The 12,809-nt window shown below is 36.8% G+C and overlaps 1 protein-coding gene across 3 annotated transcripts; it reads left to right on the top strand.

The window, feature by feature from the left end:
• The first annotated feature begins 4,114 nt into the window (after positions 1-4,114).
• Positions 4,115-11,092, top strand: LOC109199752 (uncharacterized). 3 transcript variants are annotated; one of them, XM_025900511.1, is made up of 3 exons: positions 4,115-4,157; positions 5,282-5,549; positions 9,477-11,092. In XM_025900511.1, the coding sequence occupies exon 3, from the start codon at positions 9,507-9,509 to the stop codon at positions 10,683-10,685; it is 1,179 nt and encodes a 392-aa protein (XP_025756296.1). In that variant the 5' UTR covers positions 4,115-4,157; positions 5,282-5,549; positions 9,477-9,506; the 3' UTR covers positions 10,686-11,092. The 3 variants fall into 3 exon arrangements, with proteins under 3 accessions (XP_025756296.1, XP_019210616.1, XP_019210617.1); XM_019355071.1 differs by lacking the exons at positions 4,115-4,157; positions 5,282-5,549 and adding an exon at positions 8,382-8,409 and having other exon boundaries at positions 9,474-11,092; XM_019355072.1 differs by lacking the exons at positions 4,115-4,157; positions 5,282-5,549 and adding an exon at positions 8,383-8,409.
• Positions 11,093-12,809: the final 1,717 nt, after the last annotated feature.

The raw sequence follows: 12,809 nt of genomic DNA, 5'->3' as shown, positions 1-12,809 counted from the left end.
ACACACACACAATACGGTAATATTATGTTGAAGCACAATACGTATCACTCCGCGAGGCTGCTGCCTACGATAGCCGTAATGCTCCGACAATCCATCAAGCGGTGCGGCTTCGTAGCTTAGCAAAGTCGTACTGAAACATTTGACAGATTTTCGAGCGCCGTGTACCACATAAAATTGTTTCGAGGTCAGTAAACACAACCATAATTCATACATAAGGCACACGGGATTATATGGGGCACTGTCGATTTTCAGAAAAATCAAAGGATTGATTTTAAGTGTGCCGTATTTGCCAAAAAATACGGTAATAACGACGGCCCGCTATCATGCGCTACCAAACATAGTGCTTTGTTGTGTATCTGACGGATGAAAGCCAAACCAGTTTCGCACCACTGAAGTTGCAGCATTTTTACAAACCAATTCTGGTTCATCCGTTTCATTCAACGATCCACTTTCACCCTTCTCATTCTCAGTCGGCGCCATGCTTTTTCCGCCATGTGCGTATGAAAACAAAGGCACTGCGCATGCGCGTTTTACCCATATTCTATCGCGATATTATATTTTCTTATCGTTGCCCAACATTATACCAGTATTACCGTGAACGGTATGATATGGCCCAGCCCTACACCCAACTGTGTCCAAGTTTCAACCATCTATCTGTTGATTTGAGGTGAAACTTGAGGCCTCCCTCATTTTTCATCCGATGTACCAGCAGTTAACTCAAAGAGGCAATGATTATCCATTGTAATCCTCTTGGGTAGGGCTGGGTTTAAAAAAATCAATTTCCCAATTCAAATTTTAGTTTGAATAATGCGATCAAAATCGAATTGAATTGAATTTAATTGGGACCTTGTGAACCAGAATCAAATGAGTTATAGAAATCAATGACGATACCCACCTCTAATCTTGGGGACAAATCATTAGCAGCCCTTGGAAATAAGCTAAGTTTTCAGTCTTTTTCTTTTGTTTTCATCCCTGAATTCCAGACATTGAATCCTGAATGTCTACATGAAAGTTAAAGTCAGCCACTGCTGCTTCTATTAAAACATTTAAAATGCTTGCAGTGAGTTTGATGACAATGCACAAAACCAAATGCAAGTATTTCTCATGTACTTTATGTGAGCAAAAAGATGTTCATCCTCACACTGCGAATAGGAAAACAGATCATGTATGACTACTGTAGCAGACGTTCTTGTAACTTTTAAACAGGCATTGACACAGTGCTTGCTGAAACACCTTGGCCTGGATGTCTCGTTGTTGTCTACCTCAGACCTCTCTCAAAGCTTCTTTTGTTTCTAAACTTTTGTCGTTTGTAGTGGCCTCACAGCTGCAATGTTTTTTAAACGTTTTACAACTACACCACCCCAACAACATTAGGGTTTTGAATGTGCAAGATTTGATGCTTCTGGAAAAGTAAATAATGCCTTCTTATTCTTTCAGCTGCTCCGTTTGCCACACAGATCAGCTGCCTCCATCTCACTCTATCCAAAGCATCCTCTTCTGTCACACTAACTAACTGCATTCCTTTCTTCACATAGAAGTACACTCCTGAGTCTCACTACAAACCCTACACTTAATGCACTACACAGCCACCAGAGGGTGCTGTTATATTAGGCATTTAAATAAGTTACTAACACAGTGTTTTCAAGAAGATCATTAACCCAGGACATAACTTCAGTCATTGTGCAACCCACCTGTAAGCCATATAAGGCATAAGAAACAGTTCAATGTTGCCAGTAAAATGGATAATATTAAACCAGGACTCACTTCCCTTAATCTCAGCAACAGACACACTGTCCAAGATTTGATGTTTTTGATATCTGATATTGCCTATAGCAGGCAAATTGTCTCACAGTTCTCATCTCATTGGCCTTTGATCTCAACATCCACAGATACTTGATGAATGGACAGCAATTTCCTTTTGGGTGAGGGCTTGGCTAAAGTTTGATTTGCAGCAATGTTAGATTTATTTCTAGGCATTTAAACCTTCATTGCTATATAGGACAGTAAAGCAGACAGGCAAGGAGGAAGACAACATCAAACCACTGGGGCAGAATTGTGGTATACTGGTCATCTACTCTACCTGGTGAGCTGCTGACACCTGATCTGTAGGAATATTATGTAGATGCAATAACACCCCCCCCCCCCCCCCCCCCCCCAAATAAGTATACGTCATTCAGTTTGTCCTATTTCAACCAAAATATTCTTTGATAAACTCCCAATTAGACAATGACTTATTCGTTTTTCAGTTTTGTGGGAGATCACAAAACAACTTTGTTTGAAAACATAGACTTCTAAGTATTTATTTACTGGAGTTAGAGGCAAAGGTGTGCACTTAGATTGTGGAAAGCAGGTTGGTGGATTTAAGGTGTATTGTATTTCAGTTCAGAATTTCCATTACGTGACTAGAGATGCAGAGAAATATGGGACCAGACATGTGCTAGCAAAGCTGCACAAGTAACAGGGAGTTTTTACTAAGCTTTACACATTCAGGAATACAGCAGTCAAGACCAGCTTTGTGATTTTCCACAAAAACCCAAGAAACAGTAACCCATATTCTGATTTGATCAAAATCTAATTTATCAAAGAGTGTTTGGTGGACTCTCCCGTGGCATTATGCACCAAGGGAAAAAGGACGCACTCTCCAAGTGACCTATAACAAGACAGTTTCGGGACCTTGAGGAAAATATCGAGGTTCAGCTGAAAAACCAAGAAAGCAATTTATATATTTTTTTCTCTTTGGCCCTGGATGAAAGCTGTAATGTCCTAACACAGCCCAGTTACTCATCAATTTCCCTCTAATCTTGAATGAGTAAGTAAAAAGGGATCCAAATCTCTTTTGGCTGTATCAGCCTTTTAAGTTAGAGCACCATCAAAATTGACGGAAACAAGAAAATAGCATAATGTTGGAACATAGTAGCAAGCAGTATTGTAATCCAACACAATATTATTGCTACTTCCAGTCCAGTTTAATGTCTGTTTGAGCCATACAATTCAAGCAGTGAACACAAAGTCCACAATCATACAGCAATGAAGCAGTAACCTTTTTATTGACTATAAAAAAAGTCAATCTAGATGCTTCAGTGCCCTTTGACTCTATGTGTGAGACTATCCAGCTATTGTTTCATGTGTGTGCACGTCCTCCAGTGACTACACAATAGACTATATAAAAGATTCCTGTAGCACAATGATGCCACCCACTGGTTAATGAAGTGAAGTTGTTGTATTGAAACCAGACTGAGAGGAGTATGTGACTCTAGAACTGAGGACACGAAATGTCCATTGGTTAATGACTTGTCTGTTACAAAATATTAACCAATAAGCATATTGTAAAAATTGTTTATCCACATCAGGATACTGCATACTAAGATCAGAGGGTGGGAACTAAGGGTTGTTGTCCCAAAGATTTTGACATTATTATATACAGTCTGAAAGTATTTCTGATTGGTAGTCACTGGAAAGAATGCAGGTTTAGAGAACTACTGTCCCTCTTCAGACCTTGAATCTATGTCCATCTTACATACTGACAGAGATCCATGTGCAGGTGCTCTGAAAATAACATCAACTTTGCCTCATGCCATACAGCACAAACAGTACAGTCAAGTCACAATATTAATAATTATGTTTGTATCCAGTTAAATGATGGCAAATCAAAAATAAAGTTTCATACTCTGTGCTTTCTGTAAGACAAAGCCCTTAACTGCTCATCAAAAACATGATGCTACAAAACCTGACTGCTCAGGCTCCATCTGAATCTCTGAATTTCAACAGGTAACAAACTGATGATGGGATAGCATCAGTTTGTTACCTGTTGAAATTCATAAATGGATGAATTTATGGGAAATGAATCATGCTATAAATGAATGCTTTATTAGAGTCTGCTGTACTATTAACACGATAAAAACAAACAAACAAACTGTGTGGTAAGCTTAGGTTTATGCTTTTAATGGGGAATAATGGAAATGAATGCTTTTTATGCACTAGATACAAGCACCTGTGTGGGTTTTATGATGAGGGGGAAACAAAAAAAACACATCATATGCTGAATCCTTGAGTTTACAAGGTACTTTATAGCCCTAAACATGCAATTCAAACACTGAGGATTTGCCATTGAGTAGTTTGCTCCTAGAGACAGGTGATTGCCACCCTCTACAGATCAGGTAATATTCATCTTTTTCTTTTGTTTTCACCCCCAAATTCTAATTTTCTATATTTTATGACTGGCACATTAAAATATAAATATGTGTTCTCAAATTATGGGATACAGAAGAAGAAAACATTTTAAATCTCTTGTTGTTTTTTCCTGTTTGACCAGAGGTTGTGTAATCTTTCCCATTCGTTGTTAAAAGGGTTCAGTCCAAAAATGTAGTTTGAGATTTGTTTTCCTGATGAAAAGTTTAAGGAAACAAACTTGTCCCCAACCAACTAGCTCCTGTAGTTTGTGAGGGTTTTTTCTTTGGTTGCTTCTTTGTTTTTCACTGTATGCAGCACCAGCAACACGATAACCAAACTGTGTTAGGTTAGGTAGCTAACACTGAAGGAAATTACAATGATTTGCTTCCTGAATTTCCCTTAACTTTCAGATAGACATTGACTGTAACTGATATTTATTCCATTACACAGTAGTTGAAATTTAAATTGTAAAAATAGACAGAAAAAAGAGGGTTTGCAAGAAATACAAGATGTTGACTTTCTTTGACATAATTCAAAACTAGATTCAGGCTGTGACTTAAACAGTGATTGATATTATTTGTAGTGTCAGAGAGAGTCATTCTACAGTCGTGGTTAAAAGAAAGTGCACCCTCCCCTCCTCACTTGTAAGGTTCAACATCAGGACATTGTGTCCAAGAGTTTCAGGTTTCTAGTGTTTTGTTTCCTAGTTTAGGTTTCCTATTTAGGTCCTTGTTTCAGTTTGGTTTTCTCGTTCTTGCGTTATTCATCAACCAGCCTTAGTAAATGGCTCACCTTCTGTTAACTCCCATCTCCATGCATTTGGGTCCTCCCTCTGCTCCTCATGATCTGCTGCTGCAGATATGGACAAAGAGACTGGACACTAAATGTGGACAAGCAAAGAAAACCTGTACTCTTCTTAGGAAAACTGTATTATGCTTTGTGTAAACCACTGCCAGCAGCTGGTTAAGGGTAAAGGTGGTTGAATATATTTTAAAAATCCTATACTTTTCTCATTATACTGTAAATATGACATCAGAGCAATATTATTTATGAAAAGGTAATTTCCAGGACAAAAATACTGATACAGATATTGTTCTCCTCTCTCCTTCAGGAAATCCACCACGCTGGTTAAGCTCATCCCCTCATGGAGAACATCACAGATATAATCAGCAAATGGTCCTATGGGCCAAAAATGCCATTCAGCACAACAAGATCGGGGGTTGTAGGAAACCCTAAATTGCAAGCAGGGATTCTCCTATTCACCTCTCTGCTGGGCCTTGTTACCTATATCGGTGTCTTCCGGTACCAACGAAGAGCACTCAGTCTTCTTAAAAGAAGCTTCATTATGTGCTTCTCGTGTGAGCACATGAAGCTTCAAGGTGCTCAAAACATCCACGTCTCTCTTTTCGCTCTGATTTTTATCGATGTTCTAAATGTGATTGGAGCAATGATCTTTGGAGGAGAGCTTGCTGCGTCTGCCTGCTTGTATGGAAATACATGTCAGTACACTTTTGAGCTGTGGGTCTTTTCAAGATGGTTCGAAATGATTGTACACCTCCTAACTGCCTTTATATCCCTCCTTTACCTCTGCCAACCACACCTGGGAGCCAAACTACGCGGTGTTTTCTCTGTGGTTTCTTTACTCCTTTGTGTTTTTTATTATAGTTTTCGTGTCTACAGCAGAGTAGCACTATATATGATAAATGCTGTCACCATTTTATTGGCCATGGGCATCACTGCAACACTTAAAGTGCCACCTGTGTCCCACTCTACTGCCACAAACAAAAAACTGATTGTGATTCTTGCAATGTGCATGTTTTTTGTTGTCTTCTTCCCCGGTTTTGTTTTTGAGTGCCTAATCGACAGTCAAGGCCCCTCTGAGCAGTATAGCATAATTGCGCTAAATTTTTTCTTTTTCACAAACTTCCAAGTCTGTCTCGATGGACTCCTGTGCTGCGTAATTCTGAAACTGTCTGCTGAAGAAGGTGTAGTAGAAGACGAACCACAGCAATGGGAATTACAACAACAAGAGCAGCAGCAACCACCAACAACAGACTTAAATTATTCAAGCAACATATATGCAGTTACTGCATAACAGGAATCAAGTCTCTGCACCATGAAGTTTGCTATGATTCATCATCACAAGGTCACAGTGACTGATTCACAATTTTGAACTGATCTACCTTTAATATTTGTGAACACTTAAATCAGCTTCATGTCATTTGATTTGATTTTGTTTGTTGAAGATGGACTTTTGTAAAAGCCAATTTTAAGCAGTTTTTTAGTAGATGGTCATAAATCTTATAAGTGGATGGAGTACAGATAAAATCAGACATGGCAATCAGCATTACACTCTTGCTGTGATTCTTTTTTTTAAATAAATCTATTGCAACAAGAACAACAAGAAATGTGTAACTGTCCCAATACTAATAAAATGGACTATATATGTTTTAAAAATAGATTTTGTGAGAAACTGTGCTATTTTCAAACTTGATTGTTGGTACTGTGGACCTTTTTTTTCATTATCAACACAGAGCTAACCTCACAATGGTGAAGGGGAATTCATTTTTATTTCATCTTGGAAGGAAAGAAAAGACAAAGAGTGGCCAGACTGAACGCACCATTTGAGCCACAATATCTGGATAAAACAAATCAGAATTCTTCATGAAGGGTTTCCTGCGTCCCCCCTAAAATTTCCAACACATACATGCATATAAAGTGGGTAAAGTGCATGGCTTCAGCACCATCACAAGTTTGTGTGCACACACAGAGACACACCCTCCATCTTGACCTCGGTCTGTGCACTAAAGTTGCACAATAGTCTGTTTTTATCACTTTTCCTGAACAGGGAAAATCCATAAAAGAAGGCGTTTCTGTGCTCATCTAAGTGACAGATTCATGCAGGCATAGTGCAACCTCTTTGCAAGACTCAGAACACTTGTACAAGACAAAAAACAGAGGTATCTCTGTACTACTATATACTGTATACTATACTAATATGCTTTGGATACTATACCTAGATACTACATGATCTTGAGTAACATGGTCATAAGCTTTATGACAACTTATTGCACATCCATAATGTCATTAAAACAGTGCAATGATTTGTAAATCTCTTAAAGACTATGTTTTAAATAAACATAGAAATGCATTACATCAAATGGTAGAACTAAAATAAAAGTAGTATTTTGAAAAACAAAAATGTTGCAAATACCTTTAATTTAATCACTTGTGAACACTTTTCCCAGAATACTCAGTGACTGACTGTGTGTGAGTGTTTTTATTTTATTGATGCATGGAAAAGTACAAAAACCCCCAACAACAAAAACTAGTTTCTAAATACTTTTTTTTATTTGATAGAGGAAAAATAAAAATTGTTGAAGTACTCTGGTGGTGTGACCCTACAGCGTTTACAGGTCGGCATTCGATAAAATGCTCTAGTTTTTTTCTCTTAACCCTTTAAAGCCAAGCGTGTCGTGTTTGATACATGTGTTTTTGTGAGTTTTTGAGAATTCTACATGATCAGTGTGACCTTTTTTTTTTTTACCTCAAAAAATGATATAAATTGCATGGCACATGTTTAATGACTACATTGCAAAAATGTGGCTAATATAGCAAATGTGATACAAATTAAAACTCATATATGCAGATTAAAATTTGATATATTTTTATATATTTTGTCTAAATGTTCAACAAACACTCCATAATCAAAAATTAAAGTTTTCTGGCAGTTATTTCATGGTTTGGGTTTTGAAGGGTTAAAACATGCACAGATATTCCCCCCCCCCTTTTTTTTTTCTGTAAATTAAAATCATCCACATCACATTTTTAATCTCTATTTTATCCGACTCATCCTCAATAGCATTAAACGCCAGGGTGGGCTCGGCCATGCACTCATCAGAATATTCATGCCCCAAAAAGCTGCCTTTTAATGTAATCACATTAAATTGACTTGATTTGTATACTTTTAGATTATACGAAGCACATTTCCCTTAATGTTCCTGATTATTTGAATAGCTAAACCTTTGGTTTCATATTTCAGTTGCATTTCTCTCTAAATGATTGTGTCAAGTTTATGAGGGCAAAGAATCCTGTTTTGAGTGTGTCTGATGATAACAGTAAAGAGGCATGGGCTTGAATAATGAGTTTTACAACATACTTTACTACTATAAATATGCAACTCACAGCAGTTAGTAGTTTTCTCCTGGGCACAAATCATCAGCATAGTCTGTATATCAGGTAAGATTAGATATTTTCTTTCTTTTCACACCCAAAGTCCTGTTGTATAGGATCTAACTGGTACTAATAGTTCGTAGTATTGTATTTTTTCTGAAAAGGGGTTGGTTCAGTGTTTTTTTTTTATATGTTTATTTTTTAAAATCCTGTTCAAAGTTTATGTATTTAAAGAAAAGCTTAAAGGGAAGCAAACCTGTCTCCACTCCACAACCATCGTGCAAAACTTTGTTGTTCTCTATGTATTTAATATTTGTTTCTGAGGTAGTCAGCACTTTAGGACAGATCTACTCTAACTGATTTTTTTAATATGAACAAATGTGGGCTTTTAGGAAATTCTATTAAATCTTCATTTTCTGGCAAAAAAATCTGAACATTTAGACTGAAACCAATAAAAAAGTTGTCTAATTAAATCTGGTCTTGAGCTATGGTTGTATTTTTTTTTATTGACAACTTTTGACTTTTATTCTCTGCATTTTAAGACAAATATCTGCACTTTGTGTCGCTTACATTTTCTTGACTATGTTCCATGAAAATACTACAGTAGTTAATTTGCAATACTGTAGTGAAGTTTAGAGTAATGCACTGTGTTGGACTGTTGCAGAGTATTTTATTTTAAGTTGATGATGATGACTGTGATGCTTCACAGTATCACATCTTGAGGAATTGAAGTCTAAACTTATTTCTGAGCGATTCTTTTCCCCATGCTGCACAAATTTTTCAGTTTAGATGTCGAGTAAAAGTAACACAGCTACAACATAGGTAATAACCTTTAAAACAAATCTCTGTTTTTTCTGCTTGTGTTCTACATACTAGACATGAATTCATTAAAAATTTGAATTTGGCCTGAAATAAAGCTGTGTTTCCCTATTTATTTATTTTATTTTATTATACTTCAACGTTCGGCTACCTTTTCACAAAACATAGGCCATAGAAAAGTACAGTTCTGATAAAAAAAAAAAAAAACATATATTACTGATCACATTGTAATCAGTGTCTTCTTTGAAACAAATAAGGTCAGAACAGCAAAATATTGAATTGAAAATATGTTGTTTTTCTCTCTCCTCCTGCAGGTCCACAAAGCTGGTTAAGACCACCACGTCATGGAGAACATAACACATGTGATGAGCAAATCGCCCTATGGCCAAAAAATGGAATTTGGCACAAATAACTGGGGTGTTGTGGAAGACACCAACTTGGCTGGAGGAATTCTTCTGTCCACCTCTCTGCTGGGCCTGGCTACCTATATCGGTGCCTTCTGGGACCAAAGCAGTGCACTCAGTCTTTTTAAGAGAAGCTTCATCATGTCCTTCTCGTGTGACCATGGGAACCTGAAAGGTGTTCAGAACACCCATGTCTCTCTTTTTGCTCTGATTTTCATCGATGTTCTAAATGTGGTCGGAGCAATGACCTACGGAAGTCACCTGGTTGCAGCTAACTGTCCTGGAAACACATGTTTGTACACCGAAAACCTGTGGATGTTTTCAAGACGGTATTTAGTGATGATACATCTCCTGACAGCCCTCATTTCAGTCCTTTATCTCTGCCACCAAAACCTGGGTTCCAAACTACGTTGTGTTTTCTCTGTGGTGTCTTTATTGATTTGTGTTTTATATTATAGTTCTGTGCTCTACACCATTGAAGTACTATACATGCAAGAAGTTCTCACCTGCGGACTGGCTTTGGCCATAATTGCAAAATCTAAACCCACAGGGAGGAAAAAAGACAAGCTACGAATTGCAACTGTTGCATTGTTCACCTTCTTAGTTGTCTACCTTCCGGTTTTTGTTCTTGATTACATGATCTATAGTCAGACCATCTCTGGGCAGCCAATAGAAGACTATTTTGTAATTTATGTAAATGTGTATTATTTCACAAACTTTCAAGTCTGTCTCGATGGACTCTTGTGCTATTCAATTCTGAAGATGTCTGCAGCAGAAGAAGACAGAGAGCAACCACCACAACAATGGGAGCTACAAGAACAAGGGCTGCAGCAACCACCACAACAACAGCAGCAACAATCACCTCAACCATCACAACCATGGCAGCAACAAACACCACAAACACAACAACAGCAGCAACAAACACCACAACCATCACAACCATGGCAGCAACAATCACAACCATCACAACCATGGCAGCAACAAACACCACAAACACAACAACAGCAGCAACAAACACCACAACAAAAGTGGCAGCAACAACAACAGGTCTTCAATTATCCAAGGGTTCATGTTAATACAAATGCAGTTACTGCATATAACAGGCAAAACTGGAATTAAGTCTTTGTGCTGTGAAGTTTGACTGGATCACAACTCTGAAATCAACTACGTGTAATTTTTGTTTCTCAGCTTTCTGCAACTGTGGGCACTAAAATTGCTTTAAAAAATGACTGGATTTATTAAACAGGGGTAAACTGTAGATGGGTGAGGGCCTAGCTAAAGATTGATTTATAGCACTATTATTCTATTCGGATGGCTGTACTTCATGTCCTTTTAATTTAAATTAAAAATGGATGAAAGAAATTTAAAATTAGAGATTGAGATGAGCATTGTATCCATACTGTGATTTTAAATCCAATGTATAACACAGAACAAGAAGAAATGTGTTTCAGTACACACAGAATGCACTATAAATGTATTTAGAATGATTTTGTGACAAATTAAAGCAACTATGCACTCACTGTAATACAAAATATTGTGATGGAAATTTCTTTTACCTTAGTGGATTGACCATGTGTTTTGAAAGTAGCATACAGTGGGATGCAAAAGTTTGGGCAACCTTGTTAATAGTCATTATTTTCCTGTATAAATCGTTAGTTGTTACAATAACAAATGTCAGTTAAATATATCATATAGGAGACACACACAGTGACATTATTCTCCCTGGTGGCACAATAGTCTGTTTTTATCACTTTTGCTGAACAGGGAAAATCCATAAAAGAAGGCGTTTCTGTGCTCATCTAAGTGACAGATTCATGCAGGCATAGTGCAACCTCTTTGCAAGATTCAGAACACTTGTACAAGACAAAAAAGAGAGGTATCTCTGTACTACTATATACTGTATACTATACTAATATGCTTTGGATACTATACCTAGATACTACATGATCTTGAGTAACATGGTCATAAGCTTTATGACAACTTATTGCACATCCATAATGTCATTAAAACAGTGCAATGATTTGTAAATCTCTTAAAGACTATGTTTTAAATAAACATAGAAATGCATTACATCAAATGGTAGAACTAAAATACAAGTAGTATTTTGAAAAACAAAAATGTTGCAAATACCTTTAATTTAATCACTTGTGAACACTTTTCCCAGAATACTCAGTGACTGACTGTGTGTGAGTGTTTTTATTTTATTGATGCATGGAAAAGTACAAAAAAAACCCAACAACAAAAACTAGTTTCTAAATAGTTTTTTTTGTTTGATAGAGGAAAAATAAAAATTGTTGAAGTACTCTGGTGGTGTGACCCTACAGCGTTTACAGGTCGGCATTCGATAAAATGCTCTAGTTTTTTTCTCTTAACCCTTTAAAGCCAAGCGTGTCGTGTTTGATACATGTGTTTTTGTGAGTTTTTGAGAATTCTACATGATCAGTGTGACCTTTTTTTTTTTTTTTACCTCAAAAAATGATATAAATTGCATGGCACATGTTTAATGACTACAATGCAAAAATGTGGCTAATATAGCAAATGTGATACAAATTAAAACTCATATATGCAGATTAAAATTTGATATATTTTTATATATTTTGTATAAATGTTCAACAAACACTCCATAATCAAAAATTAACGTTTTCTGGCAGTTATTTCATGGTTTAGGTTTTAAAGGGTTAAAACATGCACAGATATCCCCCCCCCCACCCCTTTTTCTGTAAATTAAAATCATCCACATCACATTTTTAATCTCTATTTTATCCGACTCATCCTCAATAGCAGAAAACACCAGGGTGGGCTCTGCCATGCACTCATCAGAATATTCATGTCCCAAAAAGCTGCCTTTTAATGTAATCACATTAAATTGACTTGATTTGTATACTTTTAGATTATACGAAGCACATTTCCCTTAATGTTCCTGATTATTTGAATAGCTAAACCTTTGGTTTCATATTTCAGTTGCATTTCTCTCTAAATGATTGTGTCAAGTTTATGAGGGCAAAGAATCCTGTTTTGAGTGTGTCTGATGATAACAGTAAAGAGGCATGGGCTTGAATAATGAGTTTTACAACATACTTTACTACTATAAATATGCAACTCACAGCAGTTAGTAGTTTTCTCCTGGGCACAAATCATCAGCATAGTCTGTGTATCAGGTAAGATTAGATATTTTCTTTCTTTTCACACCCAAAGTCCTGTTGTATAGGATCTAACTGGTACTAATAGTTCGTAGTATTGTAT

This window comes from Oreochromis niloticus, linkage group LG3, assembly GCF_001858045.2.
Source record: "Oreochromis niloticus isolate F11D_XX linkage group LG3, O_niloticus_UMD_NMBU, whole genome shotgun sequence".
Classification (NCBI taxonomy): Eukaryota; Metazoa; Chordata; class Actinopteri; order Cichliformes; family Cichlidae; genus Oreochromis; species Oreochromis niloticus.
Note: the sequence above shows the minus strand (reverse complement) of the source record. Positions and strands in the feature narration are given on the sequence as shown.